Here is a 20591-nt window from a genome sequence, read left to right as displayed (position 1 = left end):
GAAGGACCCGAGTGCATTTGTTCCCTGGACCATCTATTTCCCAGACGACCCTTTCAGAGTACATTCAGGCACCCCAAAACATGTGTCTGCACCAGTTTCCCCCACCTGCAGTTATGGGCTGAGACTGCCCACAATGGGAACCAAGATTATCTTCAATAAAGGAATAATTTGGGGTCTACCCCAATGGCCAAGACCCCAAAGCTCTGTCTTAGAAAATATAATTAAGATTATTTCTGATGGAATAAACTGAAAGCAGGCATAAGCTCCTTGTAGACATAAAAAAAACCTTGGTACAGCATCCATGGAATACTTGGCCTTGAATGGCATGCCTTCCTGGGGTATCCTTGAAGACCAAAAAGCTGTTAATCAGAATTCAAGTAACCAAATGAATAAACTCCTGCCATAGGACTACCAACTAGAGGCTAGTTAGACAATGACTTTTTAAATTTTTTTTCGGTCTCTTTTTTTTAGGGCTGTACCCATGGCATAGGGAAGTTCCCAGGCTAGGGGTCTAATCAGAGCTACAGCTGCTGGCCACAGCCACAGCCACAGCGATGCCAGATCCAAGCTGTGTCTGCTACCTACACCATAGCTCATGGCAATGCTGGATCCTCAACCCACCAAGCAAGGCCAGGGATTGAACCTGCAACCTCTTGGATCCTAGTCAGATTCATTTCCGCTGCGCCATGACGGGAACTCCTAGATGATAACTTTGGTTTCAAAAGAGTTAACCCAAAGTCTCTTGGGAGACAGTGATTAGATGAAGGACCCTCTTGTCTACCAAGGCCATTTCTAGGTTCTGGTGCTAAACCTTATAAGCCCCCATGCCACCCCAGAGTCTTCCTCCTCCTTATCTGTGTGTACAGATTTCTCTCTAAGAGAGAGTTCTCCCCAGCCTCATATCCCACCTGATATGGGGCAGAATTTTGCTTCTACCCAGGTCTTGAACATAATGCTTTCCATGCTATGTGCTTCCCCAGTCTGATAATAAATCATTCAGGAAAACCAAAACTACAAAGTAGGTCAGAGCTTATCACTGTTTTACCCCCAGAAGTGACTCTCAGACCCACCAAAGAGTCATGGCTGCGGCAGAAAAATTAAGATGCAGAGTTCCATTGTGGTCGAGAACCCAACATAGTGTCTGTGAGGATGTGGGGTTCTATCCCTGGCCTTGATCAGTGGGTTAAGGATTTGGCATTGCTGCCAGCTGTGGTGTAGGTTGCAGATGTGGCTTGGATCCTGTGTTGCTGTGGCTGTGGTGTAGGCCGGCAGCTGCAGCTCCAATTCAACCCCTAGCCTGGGAACTTCCATATACTGCAGGTGTGGCCCTAAAAAGAAAAAAAAAAAAAAAAGATACATCTTCTGTGTTAATGTGATAACCTACAAGCCAACCCTGAGCTCAGGCAGCCTATCCCAGTTCCTAGACTCAAAGACCAAGAAAAGTCCCTAAGGTTTCAATCCTATGTTATTCTTAACTGACATTGTCAATAGGTGACAGCAACTTTAATAATATGTCCTGCCCCAAATCCACCTACTCCTCATGCAGTATGTTGGACAGAGAAATGCTTCTATGAGGAAGGAAGCTGGTCTAGAGCCTAAATGGAATATTGAATAAGTTAGAAAGTCACCAGTTTATAGGCGTATATTAATTTCCTAGGGCCACCCTAACCATGAACCAGGTGGCTTTAAATGACTGTAATTTTTTTTTTTCACCATACAGGAGGCTCTAAGTCTGAAGTCAAGGTGTCAGCAGGGTCAGTTCCTTCTGGAGACATCTGTTCATGTCTCTCTCCTGGCTTCCAGGATGTTGCCAGCAGTGCTTGGCCTTCCTTAGCTTATGGCTGCATCCCTCCAACCTTGGCCTCCATCATCACACGGGCATCTCCTGGTGGGTCTCCCTGGGTCTTCGCATGACCTTCTTCTAAGGCCACCAGTCACTGGATTGAAGGCCCACTCTAATCCAGTGTGACCTCATCTTCACAAATCTTATCTTCAAAGTTCCTGTTTCTGATTCATTTTATTTTTATTTAATTAATATTTATTTTTTAGCAGCGTCCATGGCATGAAGAATTTCCTGGGCCTGGGATCAAACCCGCCCCATAGCAGTAGTATGAGCCACAACAGTGATAATGCCGAATCCTTAACTGGCTGAGCCACCAGAGAATTGCAAGTTTCTGTTTTTAAACAAGGTCATATTCTAAGGTTCCAGGTGGACATGAGTTTTGGAGGGACACCATTCAGCCCAGTACAGGAGAGTAATAATCAACCATGGGGTTGAGGATGATAAACCAGATAACAGTGATCTGAGAACTACACAGTTTGTTTGTTTGTTTTTGCTTTTTAGGGCCTTGCCCACGGCATATGGAGGTTCCCAGGTTAAGGGTCTAATCAGATCTACACCTTCTGGCCACGGCCACAACCACAGCCACAGCAACTCAGGATCCAAGCCAAGTCTGCAACCTACACCACAGCTCACAGCAACACTGGATCCTTAACCTACTGAGCAAGGCCAGGGATCGAACCCACAACCTCATGGTTCCTAGTCAGATTCATTTCCACTGCACCACAATGGGAATTCCTACTTTCTGATGACAAGAAAATCTTCTGCAAGTTCTTGAAGTATCTCGCTTTTTTTTCTTTTTAAAAACCCATTATGCCATGATGATTATGCGTTAGTAAAACCCAATAGTGGAGTTCCCATGGGTTAAGAATCCAGCATTGTCTCTGCAGTGTCTCGGGTCGCTGCTGAAGCACGAATTCACTCTCCAGCCTGGTGCAGTGGGTTAAGGATCTGGTGTTGCTGCAGCTGTGGTGTAGGTCACAGCGGCCACTCAGATTTGACCCTTGGCCCAGGAACTTCCATATGCTGTGGATAAGGCCAAAAAAAGAAAGAAAGAAAAACAATAGTGGTTGAGAATCTGCTTGTAGCAATTGCTTTTGGTTTGTAAAGGTACATAGTTATAGATATAGATACAATATTAAATATGTATATAATTTATCCAAGACTTTCCCAAGACCCAGGATAGAGTATCTCTCATAAGAACAGCAGACAGCAGAGGGGCCCTGACTGTGATCTGTGAGGCTGGTCCCCAAGGCAGAGAAATAGGTAGGATGCCCCTGCTCCCAAGCTTCTCTGAAATAACCAGCTCTACTGTGGAGCCTTTCAATAGGAATAATAAGAGACCATCTCAGAAACGCTACATATCTAAGCAGACAGAAGCACATCAAGGGAGACGTCAGACTGGGAGCAAAGTCCCTAGCTGACCAAGGAGCTGAAGCAGAAAGGAAAGGAAGACAGTCCAGCTGTAAAACTCAAGGAGTTCTAGAAGCTTGTAGACCTTGCCTAAGCCTGATAAAGAAATGGCCCATCCACTCTCACTAGAGCCAAGGGTCTTTGTTTAAATGCATGGAGGTGAGGAGTTCCCTTGTAAGTCAGCAGATTAAGGATCTGGCATTGTCGCTACTGTGGTCTGGGTCTCAGCTGTGGCTCGGGTCGCTGCTGTGGTACAGGTTTGATCCTGGCCCTAGAACTTCATGCTGCAGGTGTGCCTCCCCCCCCCCCCAAAAAAAGTGTGTGGTGGTTGATAATCTAAAATCCAGGTGTTTGAAGAAAAATCACATTAAAAGTCATCCAAAATGCCCTCAGACATGGGTTCTGACCTTAGAATGCCGACAGGAACATGGCCATGTTTAGGAAAGAAACTTTACCAAAATGATACCATTTCTTGCAACAGAAAGTCATGTGTCTATTAACTGTAAAAATTAACCTTCCCAAAGCCTCATTTCTGCAGGGCAATGCCCTCGGGGGCAGGTAAGCCTGTGGTCCAAGTTCTCAGAAAGAGGGAACTGCAGGATGCTGTGCCAGGTGCCTCTACCTGGCGGGCTCCCTAGTGAGTCCGGCAGGCAGGGGCCTCTCAAAGTCTGTCCCTGGGAGAGCAATGTTGGGTCATGGCCAAAGCCACCTGAGGGTCTTGGCCCTCCATCTGGAAAGGCCAGGAGATGGCCCTTTGGAAGCTGGCCACAGGGAAGGTCAAAGCAGGGTGATGCAAGAACCAAAGAGAGCCCGTGAGGACAAGCTCCACCTTGATGACAAGGGCTAGTCTCTTTGGTGCTGCCACTGTATTCCAGCCCTTGGTAAGGCCTGCCTCATCCGCCCGCACAGAATCTCATGAGAAGTGCGTTTCTCACTGCAATTGCAACAGAGGGAGACTAATGAGACCTCAGTTGTTACAGAGAATAAATGAATTGACCTAAAGGACTTAGCGCACTTCCCAGTCTCTCTGGCATTGCTTATTCCCTCCACCTTCCTGTCATCGGGCTCTGAATTCTGTCCATTGAGTTCATTCCTTCTGGCCAAGCCTTGGCCCCAGAGGACATGAGGCCAAGGGTTCCTGCCTGTTAGTGCACTGCAGCTCCTCGGGGGAGTCTCCCCTGGAGTGGGAGCGCCAGGGTCGCCAGGGGCCCCATCGGTCAGAGAGGAGAAATACAACGTGGATGGGCAAGGACGGAGAGAGGAGAGGGAGGACTGCACACTTTTCCCACCAAGTGATTTGACTGGGGGGGGGGGGTCAGTCTTCCCTTGGGGCCCAACTCTCAAGCCCCAAGGGTGACACCTGGAGGTACAGACGGGACAGGCCCAGATCTGCGGGCTTTGATCCCTCAGGCTCCAGACATTCACCCACCTGACCCTCCTCAAGTCCCTGTTTCTTGCTCTTAACAACCCAGTGTGACGTTGCTACGGGTTTCTTTGGGCCACACATGATGCGAAAATCTCTCCTACACACTCTCATCTCACACACCCCTGCACTGCCTGCAGGCCCAGCCACAGCGCAGGCGACACACATCTTCATCGCCACGTTCACACGCGCGGCAGTGCACACTCACACACCACACACTCACAACCACAACCAACACACTCAACGACACACCACACACAACCACACACTCACAGCCACACACAACACATGCTCAACCCCACATTCACAGCCACACAACACACACACACACGTACGATTACGCACTCACTAACAGCATATACACAACCAGGACTCCACGCATCACACACCATCACACATAACACATCTCCACACCACTCCTTACACTGTCACATGTGACACATGCTTCACACACTGACACACACGATCATATGCCACTCATCACTCACACATCCCTCACCTCTCACTCTCACGCCCACACTCACCCAACACACATTACATTCATTCATTTATTCACTCTCTCTCCAAGGCATGCCAGGCCTTGAGTCCAGCAAATCCCAGAGCCCAGCTGTGGAACAGCTGTAGGGAAAGGTGGAGGCTGATGGGACCCCTCCTCCACCGCAGTCCCCCACTCTAACAGGGGCCCAGAGACTGCCCCCCAGCACCTCGGCTGATAGTGGTTGGAGGAAATTACAACTGCAGCTGCCGGCTGGTGGGGACCCAGAAAGGCGTGGGGGCAGGCTACCCGCTGCCACCCGCGCTTCCTCTGCACCTGTTCTGAGCCTCATACTCTGCTTCCACTGCGGATGTTGTCGCTTGTGTTTTGGTGAGCACATGACCAATGTGGGGAGTGGGGGGCGTGGGGGCTTGGAGGAACCTCCTGGAAAGGCGTGGGAACAGCCTGAGTCTCCTGGGGACACAGGATTTGGCGTGGGGGGCTGGGAACAGACCTGTGGACAACCTCCAGGCATGAGGACCAGGGAGTCCTTTCACCAGGAACAGCCTCCGTGTGAGGGGTTCAGAATCCCCTGCAGGACCATGGCTTCAGCTGGGCCCCGGGGGCGCCACGGGAGGGAGGCGGGGTGGGCATCACCCCCACTGCATCCAGAAGAGAACTGAGGCCCATGCTACAAAGTACCAAGCCAGGACCAGAACCGGAGTTGTGCACAGGGGCCCAGAGCTCCTTCCAGGAGGGCTCGTGGCTACTTCCCTCAATGTCTCAGCCCCGAGGGATGGCTGAGCCAGGCTGCTGTGACTTTTGGCAGAGTTGCTGAGTGACCCATCACTCCCTGTGCTGGCATGGCCCCTGTGGTCACTGGACCGGGCCAGGGATCCCGGCCAGAGGGCAACACCTGAGGGAGACAGTTGGGGGAGATGAGCGGTGGCTGATCTGAGGCGGCACGAGCTGCGGTTAGGACCCCGGCCACGATGTCCTGCAGAAGCGATGTCGGGGATCTAGGGCCACCTTCATTTTCCACATAAAGGAATCTGGGCTCAGAGAAAGGGAGTGGAATGGCTCAAAATGCATAGTATTTCTACCCGCTAGAGGCTCAAAAGCATTTGTCAAACCAGCACTTTCGGGACCTAAGGCCCAAGTGTCTGTCCCTACGGCCTTGCTCAGATGGAGGAAATTGACAAGGAAGCTCTTGTACCCTGCAGACAGGCACAAAGCTCCAGCCCATGTAAAGCATGGGAGGACCCTCCATGGCAAAGAACTCACAGGCCTGGCAGTTTCTAAGAGTCTCTAGAAGCAGCCCTGGGGTCCCCTGGACCTGGTGACCTCTGCTCGCTCAACACAACATGTTTTCTCAGTTCCTGACTTCCGCTGTGGTTTGCTCATGTCTTCTTTTTATTTTTTTTATTTTTCTTTTTAAAGTCTGACTCGTAAGCAAACAAGGTGGGTTGTCGCTTCCTCATTTTCAAGTCCTACTCCTCGTGGGAGCCAGAAATCTCTTTCAAGCTTCACATCACAAAGGGCTCCCCAGTGAGCAGTGGGTCTCCGTCCCCCTCTCCAGGGGCCCTTGGATGGGACCTTGTTCTGGAAAGGAGCCATGGACCTCTGGCTTTGGTCACTGTACTTCCTGCCAGGTGAGTACTATGGGGACCCTCCTCAGACGTCGTCTGAGGGTTGACTTGGCCACAGGGAGGGGAGCAGGCAGGTATTCCCAGCTCTGATGTTTCTGGAGGGATCTGTGTGAGTCAGTGCCTAGGACAGGACAAGGTGGAGGCCTTCCCACCCGCAGCAGGTGCCTCTCTCTCCACGCCACACAGATTCCTCTTTGCCTCAGGCATTGACTCCTACAGGCAGAAGGTATCACCTCTCTCAGACGTTACGAGCCGATTAAGATGAGATCGCAAAGCAAATGCCTCCAAAGTGCTTGCCTCTACCATCTCTTTCTTTGGATCTCTTTCACTCCTGAATTTTCAAAGGTCAATCCAAATGAAGACTCCCCACTCCATTTGGTGGCCCTAACCCATTTTCTGAGCTCCGTGTCTCCGTTTACCACTGTGCCCTGGGCACTAGCCCTTCCATGTCTCATTGAGATCAGATGTGCAACAGGCCTAACACCTAACCCCAGATTCCTCACTGGTCACCACCCAAAGCAGCAGCTCCCTCTGTCTTAACTACCTATGACATTAGCCGCAAAACACCAGAATAGCTTTTTAAGACCTCTTCCTATTTATCCCCCACCAGACTTGGACCCAATCAATGGCCAGCACACAGAGTTTAGAAACTTCTTATCCTGGTAAGCTTCACATTTACCAGACAAGGAGCAATGGTAGCTCCTACTAGAGCTGTAACAGAAGGGATAGAAAGGAAAAGAACACTGGATCACCTCTTAACTCTCTCACCCACTTCATCCAACTTGACCCACCTGGAGCTCCAGATCAACCTTTCTTCATCTTGACTCTGATCATAGGGTCACCCTCTTAACAACCTTCAATGGATCCCACTGCCTACTGGATCGACTCCCATAAACAAACCCCTCCCTGAGTCTCCCCTTTTACAAGGGAGCTTACCATGCTCCCCTGTATTCCCCTAACCTCTAGCCAACCAGGCTTGTCCTTGAACACACGCTGGACTTTCCTGTCATCAGGCCCTTGCCCATGCCATTCCTTCTCCCAGGAATATCCTTCCTCTGTCTCTACCATTGAGGGGGCTTTCAAAGTCCATCTCAACCTCCCCCTCCTTGTATATGTTCCAGAGCCCCTTCTTCTGAACCCTGGCAGCCAATCTCTCTCCTCTCTGCCTTGTTTTGTGGTTCAGGGTGTGTTGACTTTATTTTATTGATTCAATGGTCAGCTTCTTGAGGGTCAAGCAGTGTTTTGGTTTAGTTTTTTGTTTTCGTCTTGTGTTTATTGGCCACACCCAAGGCATGCGGAAGTTCCTAGGCCAGGGATCGAACGTATGCCACAGGGGTGACCAGAACCACAGCAATGACAATGCTGGATCCTGAACTGCTAGGCCACAAGGGAAATCCCCAAAGTGGTTTTTCATTCATACTTGCTTTCTTTGGAAGAGAGTCAAATGTTTGAGTCAAAGATTGGAAAGCCCTAAAAGCCCAAGGGAGTGAAGGGAGTGAAGTTTCAAACAGACTGAGAGGGAGTAGGACATGAGTGAGCACTGTGGATGGTTAGCTAAACATAAGCCTGAGAGAGAAGAGGGATCGGGTGGACATGGACGATCTCCAGGAGGGAAGGGTACCTAAGCTGTACCACCACAGTCTGTCCTGAGCAATAGGGCCATTCTAGCCAAGCCAGACAGGTCCTTGCTCAGGGCCTGGGCCTTCTCCATTGGTGCCCATCCACAGGGGAGGAGTTCAAGGCCCAAAAGGATGTACCCACCCTAAGCCTCCACCCACAACCCCTCTTCTAGACCCCAATTCCCTCTCCAAAAGACTCTGGACCCACTTTCAATGACTGTGTGAGACTCTATCCTGAGTCTTCTATCCTGGGTGATGCTTGGACTCTAAAAGGGTAGTTACAAGTGGTTGTTTGGGAGGAAGGTGGATGGAGCTTGTACAAGCAAGCTGGGTCATCACCATGTATATACCAGGATGCTCTATGGTGCAGGGAGGAGCCAGGGATGAGAACAGAAGGGAGATAGACCAAAGGCTGGAGCCAGGAAACCAGGGGCCATTTTCTCCCTACATAGCCATGTTCCAGAGAGGACATCCACTTGGGACCACAGCTCAGGGTTCCAAACATATATTTATAGCCAATTATATATTGAGAGTGACTTTTTAAGCCACATGCATCCCTGTCCCCTACCATCACCACTGAAAATCAAGTCACCAACTTGAAGAGTAACCGTACTTGGAGGTAGGTTAAGGATCCGGTGCTGCCACAAGCTTCAGCGTAGGTCACAGATATGGCTCGGATCTAGGGAAACTTCTAGAAATTCATCTGCAGACCACACATTAAGGATAGCTCCAAGGCATTTGGTCAAATGAACGGGGTCAAGGAAAGAAGTGGGGCTGGAGGCTTCTAGATGAGCAGAGAGACCCGAGGAGGACATTCTGGGAAAGGGAAGAACGTGGACAACAGTAAAGAGATGGAAACAGCTGTGGGAGAGTAGACGGGGGTACAGGAGGCTAGAGAAGGGCTGTGTGGGGAGCATGCATGGGAATACGTTAGGATCTGAAAGCGTAGCTGGTGAGCATGGTAGGGAGAAGCAGAGGGGCCCGCCAGACATGCATGAGCTGACAACGCAACCCCTCACAGAAATACCCGACCCAACTCTGCTTCAGATCCGCTGGAAACTGAGAGGTACGAGGTAGGTGCGTGGACTGGACCGTGCCAATGGAACGTGTCAAAGGACAAAGACACAATTGAGGGGGGCAGGGGAAGCCCCATGTATCCAGAGAGGCCACCCCTGTGTGTGACACCCAGCACCTGAGAGTGAGCACACAAATGTTTTTGAACCAACCCAGCCAGAAAAAAAAGGCATGCCTGCTGCTTTCTCAAGGATGTGATGCTGTAAAGTGGGCAGGGCAAGGCAGAGCTGAGAGGGGTCGTCACCTGTGCAGACCCCACCCGTGGCCTCACTCCACTCAGCGATGAGCTGCTGGTGGTGACCCCCTGCTTTGCCCAGATCTCTATGATGAACTCTGTTTGTGCTTCCCCAAAATTCATGTGTGGAAGCCCAAACCCCCAAAGTGATAGCAATGGGAGGTGGGGCTTTTGGAAGGAAAGCAGGGTTAGATGAGGTCAGATGAATTTCTAGAAGTTTCCCTTCTTGCCATGAACACGCCACATACACGCCACATCCTCTCTCCTGTACCGGCCTTTTTTTTTTTTTCTTTTTGTGGCTGCACCTGCAGCATATGGAAGTTCCCAGGCTAAGGGTCAAATTAGAGCTGCAGTTGAGGCTGATACCATATCCACGGCAACAGCAGATCCAAGCCACATCTATAGCTTATGGCAATGCCGGATCCTTAACCCGCTAAACAAAGCCAGGGATTGAACATACATCCTCATGGCGACCACATCATGTCCTTAACCTGCTGAGCCACATGGGAACACCTCCAATCGCAGCCTTTTTTTTTTTTTGGTCTTTTTTTTGTTGTTGTTGTTATTGTTGTTGTTGTTGTTGTTGCTATTTCTTGGGCCGCTCCCGCGGCATATGGAGGTTCCCAGGCTAGGGGTCCAGTAGGAGCTGCAGCCACCGGCCTACGCCAGAGCCACAGCAACGCGGGATCCGAGCCTCGTCTGCAACCTACACCACAGCTCACGGCAACGCCAGATCGTTAACCCACTGAGCAAGGGCAGGGACCGAACCCGCAACCTCATGGTTCCTAGTCGGATTTGTTAACCACTGCGCCACGACAGGAACTCCCATCGCAGCCTTTATGGGGGCTGTTCTCACCATCTGGAAGGGTCTCTCCTCCACCCAGATCCCCCAGCCCCACCCCAACACACACACTTCACCCTCTGAATCATCTTCCCAGAAATATACAGACGCTTCTTGGGATCCACTTAGGTGACAGTCACACTTGGCCTTCCCCTCGTCTCCAGCTTAGACCCATCAGCCAAAGCATAAACTGTTTGACATCAAGGACCCGGGACCCACGTCTTTTATACCTCCTGGCTCCACACCGTCCCCGGTGCCCAGACAATGTGCACACACAACCCAGTACATCCTTGGTTCCCTCTGGGCTCCCTTCTTCATTGAAAACAACCATCATTCTCTCAGTGGCCCCCGACCCCCAGCCCTTCAGGTCACAGCTTACACATGACCTCTTCCAGAAAGCCTTCCTCGAATGACATCGACCTCCACAACAGCCTGGATCAGGCACCCTGGCTGGCTGCTTCCAAGGAGCCGTGTGTATCATGCAATGGGGTTCGTTACACTTGCGCCGGAGTGGAGAGGAGTGGAGTGGCTGTCCATTTCTATCTCCCAATAAACAATTTGTTCTGTGAGGGAGAGAGGCCAGCTATCTTCCTGTCACATGAAAGGCACTCAATGGATCCTTGCTGAAGGACTGAATAAAAGAAATAGAGGTCAGAAGTTGTTTTGGTTGGGTGGATCTGAGCAAAACAAAATTGAACAGAAAGACCTGCTGTAGCAAATGCTACCATGCCTCCCAACACGACAGTGAAATCGCTTGGGGAGTCATGTGCTGGTTGGGGGTCAACCGGGGCATATTCTTTCACACGGAGTAGGGCAGTGCTTTTGACTATATTCTCAGGGATTTGCTGCCTGGGTCCCTGTGGATTCAGGTTTGGTGCTGAGGCTGAGGATTATATTAAGGCTTGGGCTGAGGAGAGACTCAGCCTTGGGCATGGGGCTGAGGCTGGACAAAGAGCTGGATTAAGGATGCAAATAGGACTGGGGATGGGAAGAGGCTGAGGATGAGGCTAAGGCTAGGGATTGGGAGAGGGCTGAGGCTAAGGGCTGGATGAGGCTTGCTAATGGGGCAGGGGTTGGATCTAGCGCTGAGTGTGAGGCTATGTTGGAAAGAAAGCTGAAATTGGGGGTGTGGCTGGGGATAGGGCTTCCCCTACATTAACTCCCTCCCTTCCCTTGCAGTGTCTGGTGCTCTGAGAGTCCTTCCAGAAATAAAGCTGGAAGGAGTGCTGGGAGGATCCATTGTCATCGAGTGCCCACTTCCTGAAACACCTGTGAGGCTATATCTATGCCGGACAATGGCTTTGTCTGGAACCTGCACCACCGTGGTGTCCAACAAGAATTTTGTCCTGGAGGAATTCAAACACCGAGTCACCCTGGAGCTGTGTCCAGACAGGAAACTGTTCCTGGTGGAGGTGACAGAGCTGACCGAGAGAGACAGCGGGGTCTACGCCTGTGGGGTGGGCATGAACACAAATCGGGGCAAGACCCAGCAGGTCACTCTGACTGTTCACAGCGGTAGGTGCCCCGCCCCTGGAGGCTCAGGACCCCCGCCCCCTCTACCTCCAGAAAACATTTCCACCTGGGAAGGCTGGGGCAACCATCGGGCTGCCGCCAACCCCAGATTCTGACACTGCTGCCAACCCAGTTGGATTTGTAGAGCTGAAACCTCACAAAGTCAGTGAACCTCGTGGTCCACGGGATTTCCTATGCAAACTGCATAAAAGGAGCAGGATGGGCAGCTCCTTGTGTGGTACTGTACCCATCCTACCACGGGGCCAGGGAAGTGGGGTTGAGCCGGAGGAGGGGCTCTAAGACTAGAAGAAACTGGAGGCAAAAAGACATAATTGTCCCCATAATGGACTCCTGAGAAATATCAAGGATACGTATAAAGGAAAGATGAGAGGCGTTGGCCAAGCCTGCTACTTTATGACCCGGATCCTTTCCTTATTTCTCTTGATTCCTTCCTTTCTCCTCCTCTTCATTGACTTCCTCAGACACACGTAACACTGATTCAACAACTTAGACTGCCAGTGGCCTCTGATGGCTTTGCAGGGAATGCTGAGAATAAGGGAGTATTTCTTTCAGGGAAGTCTCCAGCCCAGTTCTTTCTCTGCTCCTCCTGGGACACCCCTCCCTCATCCCCTCACTGCCCTCTGCCCCTCGGTCACGTCTTAAAGACCACCAATGACTCCTCTTGCCTTTGGCAGATTACAGGCCATTCTGGGAAGCAGATCCGATGCCGGAGCCTCCAGCATGGTTTAATAGGTTTCTCCAAATGCATATGCCTCCTCCTTGGTTCAAGACGCCTGCATATGCCAGCCCTTTCGAATTCATACCCAAAGGTCAGTTCACCAAAGCCAGGGTATGGGGAGGTGGGGGAGATTCTATGGCACTGTGAAAATAAGGAGTGAGGAGCTGCACTCTGTGCAGCCCACAGAGTGGTTGGCAGAGCAGAGCCGAGTCTCAGATGTGTATCTCCCTGCCCGAGGGGAGGGTTTATCGCTGAGAACCACCTTCCATGTCCTTCAAGCCCATCCTTCTGCCTGGACACATGGCACTAGTTGCAGAACTGACCCATCACCACCAGGTGGCACCACAGAGTTTGTGTTTCATTTACAAAATCTAGCACTTTTATGAAGGACTGCTGAAACCAAGAGGGGGCAAATCTTTCCCAAGGTTTCCCAACCTTGCCTCTGGCTCTCCATAAGGCTGTCTTCCACTTGTCGGCATACAGTGCTTTCACAGCTCTAATTTGTCATAAAAAGATTAATCATGATTATACTAAGGATACTTATACGCGTCTATATCGGCTTCCTGTCTTCAATGCATTTTACATGCAATAATTCCATCATATCTGCCCATGAGGTGGGTTCATTAATTGAATATTGTTACACTAAAGGACTCTGCTGGTTGTCAAGAGAGGGATAATGTAACTGAGCTCCTTATGTACCCAAAGATGTGACTGACAGGTGTGGAGCGGGGGAGAAAAGGCAAGCACATAGATGGAATACAGGGCAGTGTGGGACTTGAACTACCATCAAGATCTTCTCCAGGCTCAGAGTAGGGCAAGGTCTTCTGCTTGGGAAGTCAGGGAAGGCTTCCTGTAGGAAACAGAGTTTGAAATAAATTTATTTATTTATTTATTTATTATTTCTATATATATATTTTTTTTTGGTCTTTTTCTAGGGCCACGCCTGCAGCCTATGGAGCTTCCCAGGCTGGGGGTCAAATTGGAGCTATAGCTGCCGACCTACACCAGAGCCACAGCAACACGGATCCGAGCCACATCTGCAACCTACACCACAGCTCACGGCAATGCCGGATCCTTAACCCCCTGAGCGAGGCCAGGGACCCAACCTTCGTCCTCATGGCTCCTCATCAGATTTGTTAACCACTGGGAACGCCATGAAGTAAATCTAGATCACATTTTCTAGATGCAGATGGCATGTTCAGAAGGCATTTCAGGCTATAAGAACTGCAAGAACAAAGGTAGTCGGTAAAGGGGAAGAATATGTTCAGAGAAGAAATGGTGGATCCGTTGCTGCTGGCAACTAGAGTGTCTAGATGGAAGGCCACTTTTTCCTGCTGTTTCCCGCAGAAACCTCACCATCTCAAAGGACCAAGGCCCCTCCAGAACACCACACCTCCCCCACCACCTCAGTCACCCACCACCCTCAAGTTTCCAAGGCATCTTCGGTAGCAACGGCCGAGCCCACAACCCTCCTGCCACCCACCACAGCCTTAAAAACCTCAGCCCGGGAAACAGTGCTCAGGCCCCAGACGGCCAGCTACAACCATCAAACCCGGCTTCACAGGCAGAGGTAAGAGGCTTCAACCAACCAAGGTGGGCTAAAACCAGGCAAAATAGTCTAGAGTTAGGGGATCCACTGAAATCTTCCTGAAATGTCTACCAGCAGCGATCCTTCTTGGCTTTGTCTCTAGAAGCCGCTGTGAAATATACCACCTATGAACACAGCACTTTAACTCACTGGTCGTATTAGCGAGAACACACTGGTCAATGCCCCAGCAGGAGATCTTGGAGAAGAGAGACCCAAATCTTTCAGTCACTTGGTATTTATTCAAATCTGTTTTGATGAAGAACTAAATGAGTATAAAATTAGCTACTAAACTATTAACAATTAAAATCACTTCCCAAAGTTCCCTGGTGGCTCACTGGGTTATGGGATTGTCATTGCTGTGGCTGGGGTCACTGCCGTGGTGTGGGCTCAATCCCTGACCTGGAAACTTCTGAATGCCATGGGCGTGGGCAAAAAAATTAAATTACCTCTGCGTGTTTCCTTTCATTTTTTCATTGTGGCTCCTAGAAAACTTAAAATTAGCTATGAGGCTCACATTATATTTCCATTAGACAGCACTAGTCTATAGGCTGGGGTGCAACCCAGGAAAGTGCTGCTATCCGCCACTAGGGGACAGCATTGGAGCAGACCCCAAAGAAAACTGATCATCCCTATTGGAATTACAAACACCTAAGCAAAGACAAACACCTTAGTGAAGAAGGAGCATCGAACACCATTTGGAGCTTATAGATGGGAAACTGAGGCCATGAAAGCTAAGTGGTTCCACATAGAACCAGGACTCCTGATTCCTAGTTCATTAAACTATAACCAGTGGAGCAGAGTTCTAGTCAACTCAATCAACATTTTCTCAAATCTCTATTAAATGCCAGGCATCAGAGTAACATCCTGGAGATGGAAAAGTTAAATAAAGAAAACAGGCCTTATCTAAGTCTTATGTACTAACTAATGCAAGTCTGACTGTGATAAGGTTGTAAGCAGTATAAACAGGAAAAGTGGTGACACAGAGAAAAAAATTGATTCTGTTTTACTCTGATTGCAGAAAAAGAGGACTTATCTACTGGCTGGTTAAGGAAAGTAAGGTTTCAATATGTAGAGAAAATGGAGGGAGAGGGAGCTCATGCACAAAAAAATCCTCTTTTCCACAGCTCTAAGAAACTCATTTAATATTTGTGATATTCTTGTGAGGAAACTGAGGAGCAGAAAGTTGAAAGCAGGAGTTCCCTGCTAGCCTAGCAGTTAAAGGAGCCGGCGTTGTCACTGCTGTGGCTTGGACCACTTCAGTAGTCAGTTCCAACCATGGCCCTGCAATGTCTGCCCACTATTTGGTTTCATCCTTAAACAGTTTTGTAAAATAGGTTTTACTAAGCCTATTTACCAGGAAACGAGGCTCAGAGAAGTTAGGAAACTAATTCAAGATCACACAGCCAGTAAAAGGCCGAACTTAAATCTGAAGGCAAGTATTTCTGACTCTATAGACAAGCTCTTGGGGTGAGGAGGGGGAGGTGAGGAGTCTATTAACAAAGAGACAAACCTGTGAACTACCTCTGAAAAAGTTGGCCACTTACGTGCTGCTGCCTTAAACCTCCCTCCTTTCCCTCCTCAGAGCCTTCAACCAACGCCTAGGTCCGGTGTCCAGGATGCGAGAGCAAGGATTCCACGTCCTGATCCCTGCCGCCCTGGGTTTCATCCTGCTGGCACTTCTGGTGCTGCTGGCGAGAAGGGTCTTTCAAAGGAGGAAAGGTGAGGGGGTCGAGCTGGGTTGGGCTGAGCTGCCCAAAGAGTCCGGAGCATTCAGACCCCTCTTCTCTCCCGAGGAGAGTCGGGAGTTTTAGATGAGCAGGCTGGGTATGAAGAACGTGAGATGGGAGTCAATGCTTTGGAAATGGGGACGGGGAGGGGTGAGGCCTGGGCCCCGTGGTCATCAGCGGAGGGCAACGCTGAGCCTCTTAGATTCTGAACATGTCAGGCATTGCCAAACACTGGGTAAGGAGAGAGCCTGTAGTTTCCAAAGACCTGAGGGCCGCGAGTGGTTAGCCTTGGGCCTCTGACGCCCTTTTTCTTGCTCTTTCCCTGTGGCTTTGCTGAAAAGCTCTCTCCAGGCGGGTCCGCCGACTGGCGGTGAGGATGCGCGCCCTGGAAGCCTCCCAGCGGCCACGCATATTGCAGAGAGCGCGCACCCAAAATAATGTCTACAGTGCCTGCCCTCGGCGCCCTCGGGGGGCGGACGCTGCTGGTGGTCAGCAGGCAGGTAGGTGGGGGAGAGCAGGGCAGGTTGGGGAGAGCGGGGCGGGCAGGAAGCTGGGGGGAGATTAGGGTGCGCGGGGATGTGGGAAGGAATCAGCGGGGCAGGGCGGAACGGCCGATCGCCCTAGCTGGAGCCGCAGCCACTGCGTGCACCAGGGAGGGAGCCTCTGGAGCACCGCGCCTCCAGAGCAGCAGCGTGCTGCGGGAGGGGCTCCTGGCCCCGGGGCTTCGGGCAGAGCTGGGGGTGGGGCTGGCCACTCGGCCACGCCCTCAGGTCGTCCCTCCTCTTTACCTTTAGGTCAAGGGGCGGCACCTCCACCAGGCTCCGCTGCGCTGGCGACCTCGGCCCCGCCGCAGGTAAGCTCCGCCCCGCCCCTGATTGGCAGGTGCGGCCCCAGCCCGAGCCTTGGAGCCTTGGCTGAGCTGGACCACCCAGGCTTTGCCAACGGCTCTGGGACCCAGAGCCAGGGAACGGACGAGTACCAGCTTCCAGTTTCGTCTTTGGCTGGTGTCCGTAGACGGCCACCCAGCAATTGTGGTGGACAGTTACATGGCTTTGAGCTAAGCATTTTTCATGGGGTAAATGGGAGCTTAGCAGAGGACGGTAGATGTTAACTTTACAGATGACTGTGAAGGGCTTTCAGAAGGAAGAGATTTGATTTCTCGGAGGTCTTAAGGAGGTGGAAGTTACCCAGTTTCACCTTCATATGAGGAAGAACTTTCTAGTAAACTCTTGAAGGCGAAAGGAGGTTGTTGACTGAAGGCAGGTAAGCTTAGCCTAGAGATATAGGTAAGATTCAACACTGCCTGAGGAAGATTCCTCTTGAAATCTAGGAATGGACGCAGGAACTCATCTTTCTATTTTTTTCTTTTACTCATCTTTCTGTTGATGGCCATTGGCAGATGAGTGAAAAGCCTTTATCCATTCATCTTTGTTTTCCCCAAATTAAGAAGAGAAAACATTTTATTCTCTAAATTAGCCCATAGCAGCTAAAAAAAAACTTTATTACTTTAGGAACCAGAAAAAACTGAAGTGCGCAAATGTCCCTGTTTTAATTAGGGTGTGGTCTAAGCTAATGCAGCAAACCCTAAACCACAAGCACATAAGATGGAGACCTGTTTTCCTCTCAAGTAAAGGCAGGGAGCCAGGAAGGGGTAGCCTGAGCTGAGGGGTCATCCAGGGCCTTAAATGCCTTTGGCCTGTTGCTCCACTGTCCCATGGAGTCTTGCTTTGTCCATGGTCAATGCTCAATCAATCACCAGCAAGGAGTCTCCATCCCAGCCCACAGGAGGAAGAAACAGAAGGCTGCTTCTTTTAGACCAGGACTCTGGCGTTTCCCATCACTTCCACTTGCATCCCATTGGCCATAATTTAGTCACGTGACCACGGCTGCCTTCAAGGGAGGCTGAGAACCATCTCCCCAGTTCTGCAAACATGAGCCTCGCTAAAAAGGGGAGCGTGATGCCTGGCAATGGGCACAACTCTGCCCCAGTCACATCCAGTTTCTCGACTTGGTCCTCATTCAGCGCTTCTGGAGAAGGTTCACAGGTCCGGTGGCTAACTTCACATGGGCCCTTTTCTCTTGAACTGCTCTGTGACCACGCTTGGGCCTGTACGTTGCTCAAATTTGACTCTTCCTCCCTGCTTGAAACTCACATTCCCACTCTCAGAGACACAATTTTTGATGGAACAAGTTCAGGAAAAGGTGCATATGCTTCATGACTGAATATTTTAGACTTCGTAGGAGGTATCTTAATTTTTTCAAGCCAAGTAAATCAATCTCAAATGGTGAACTGTAACAGGCAGCGGGAGATACATTTTGTTGTGATTCTTTGTTTGTTTGCTTGCTTGCTTGCTTTTTAGGGCCGCACTTGCAGCATATGGAAGTTCCCAAGCTAGGGGTCCAATTGGAGCTGCAGGTGCCGGCCTATACCACAGCCACAGCAACGTCAGATCCGAGTTGCATCTGCAACCTACACCACAGGTCACAGCCATCCAGATCCTTAACCCACTAAGCAAGGTCAGGGATCAAACCTGCGTCCTCATGAATGCTAGTCAGATTCTTTTCCACTGAGCCACGATGGGAAACTCCAGGAGATACATTTTCGAACTCAGCTGCTGCCTATTCCTTCTCTAGTAAAGTACAAAAAGTAACAGGTCCTTTTAAGTGAGCACTTACTCAGTGCCTACTACATTCAGGGATAAAAGCCCTATGGAGGTGCAGGTGATGACTCATCCTACTTCTAAATAACTCCCTAGGAAGATGCATATTTATTTCACAAGTCATGTCACCTAATCCCAGAGTGGAAACTCCTTTGGCAGCTGGTTCTGTGTCAGACCAGTGCTTAGTCACATGATTTCAGTCTGAGCCCCCTTTAAGGCATTTCCTGCCACAGTAGATCTAAGTCTTTTCCAGTTATCTAGGGTGAGACACCGCCCTGAAAATCCCCAGGGCTGAGCCACCCAGTGGAGCTCAGCCACCTCTGTGTGTTGCCTTCTAGAAGTCAACAACCACCAACACGCTCTTCATGGCCCGCTGTAGCTGCTGCAATCACAGTACTCAGATCCAGTGATGCTTCTTCTTTGGTTGTTCCCAGGTGACTGAAACTCCCTGGCTCCATGCCCCGTCTCTGAGGATCGGCTGTGAATATGTGAGATTTTACCACCAGCCTGATGCCGAGATGGGGGACACCGATTCTGATGACTATGTCAATGTTCCCTGCCGGACCCTCCGCTCCAGCTGTCCCCCTGGGCCCAGACCTTGGTGCCAATGAATCTTGTCTGTCTGCTGGTTTCCAGCACCTGCTCCATCTGTTTTCCCAGCCCTCACTACCTCCCACATCCCACCTCAAGTTTCCATCTGTTTGCCTTGAGGCATAGCTCAGTCCCCCCTCCCCCAGATCTTCTCAAACATCTTTGCAGCCCCCTGTGGGTTTCAGGCGGGCTCTGGGAGCACAGAGCACATGTCCTGATGCCTCCTGCTTCCTTTCCAAGTCACACAGGTTGTGGGATTTGCAGAGTGTCTTTTTTTTTTTTTTTGTCTTTTCGCCTTTTCTAGGGCCACTCTGTCGGCATATGGAGGTTCCCAGGCTAGGGGTCTACTCAGAGCTATAGCCACCGGCCTACGCCGGAGCCATGGCAACACGGGATCCAAGCCGCGTCTGCGACCTACACCACAGCTCATGGCAACGCCAGGTCCTTAACCCACTGAGCAAGGGCAGGGATCAAACCCGCAACCTCATGGTTCCTAGTCGGATTCGTTAACCACTGCGCCACGACGGGAACTCCTTTTTTTTTTTTTTTTGTATGTATCTTTGACCCCAGGGTCTTTACTGCCCTGGCTCTAGACCCCATGGCGTGGAAGCTGGAGCTGTTGCTTTGAAAGCCCTTCTCAGGCTGGAGCTTCACACCAATTGAAGGTGCCTGGACTGCTTTGTGAGGACATGCTTCAGCCTTGAGCTTGGAAGGGGACTTGTTATGAAACACCCCTGACTTTGCCCTGACCTTAGGGCTGGCGCTTACTAGTGAGCTTCTATTCATCCTAAGTCCGATGGCCAGGGCAGTTTACCTTGATGTGATGAAGGGCTATAAATTTTCAGAACCGTGCTTGTTAGTGCTGGTGATGGATGTATATATCCTCTTTACTCTAAGTCTGCCTCCCTTAAGGCACGTAAGTACACTAACTCTGGTCTTTCCCTTCTTTTAGAAATAGAATCGTTTTGGTCATCTCTTTATCCTTTTTCCATAGCTTAGAACTGAAATGGGTGCCTTTATTCTAGCATTGGTCTATGTGAGCTGTCCAAAACCATTGCATCTCTGCTTTCAAAATGCACCTCATCCATTTGCTAGTCTAGGCAACTTAGAGCCCAGTGGGGCAGGAAAGTGATCTGGGATTCCCGCAAGGCCAGGTGTTCTGCAGTAGCACTCACGTCATGGAAGACGAGACATCCCACCTCCTG

General features: G+C 50.4%; 1 protein-coding gene across 1 annotated transcript; it reads left to right on the top strand.

Annotated features, from left to right (window-relative positions):
- Positions 1 to 5387: 5387 nt before the first annotated feature.
- FCMR (Fc mu receptor) lies at positions 5388 to 20238 on the top strand. The gene is made up of 9 exons (XM_047752896.1): positions 5388 to 5541; positions 6592 to 6803; positions 11749 to 12084; positions 12777 to 12911; positions 14168 to 14390; positions 15991 to 16127; positions 16477 to 16635; positions 16930 to 16988; positions 19230 to 20238. Exons 2-9 carry the CDS (start codon positions 6767 to 6769, stop codon positions 19404 to 19406), a joined length of 1263 nt encoding a protein of 420 aa, XP_047608852.1. The 5' UTR covers positions 5388 to 5541; positions 6592 to 6766; the 3' UTR covers positions 19407 to 20238.
- Positions 20239 to 20591: the final 353 nt, after the last annotated feature.

This window comes from Phacochoerus africanus, chromosome 11 (assembly GCF_016906955.1).
Source record: "Phacochoerus africanus isolate WHEZ1 chromosome 11, ROS_Pafr_v1, whole genome shotgun sequence".
Taxonomy (NCBI): domain Eukaryota; kingdom Metazoa; phylum Chordata; class Mammalia; order Artiodactyla; family Suidae; genus Phacochoerus; species Phacochoerus africanus.
The sequence above is the reverse complement of the archived record's forward strand: the minus strand, read 5'-3'. Positions and strand labels throughout refer to the sequence as shown.

Coding starts and splice junctions, on each gene's coding strand:
- FCMR (XM_047752896.1), top strand. CDS start 6,767: ATGGACCTCTGGCTTTGGTCACTGTACTTCCTGCCAG. Junction 6,804..11,748: donor GTCACTGTACTTCCTGCCAG/GTGAGTACTATG, acceptor CTTCCCTTGCAG/TGTCTGGTGCTCTGAGAGTC. Junction 16,989..19,229: donor CGACCTCGGCCCCGCCGCAG/GTAAGCTCCGCC, acceptor GGTTGTTCCCAG/GTGACTGAAACTCCCTGGCT.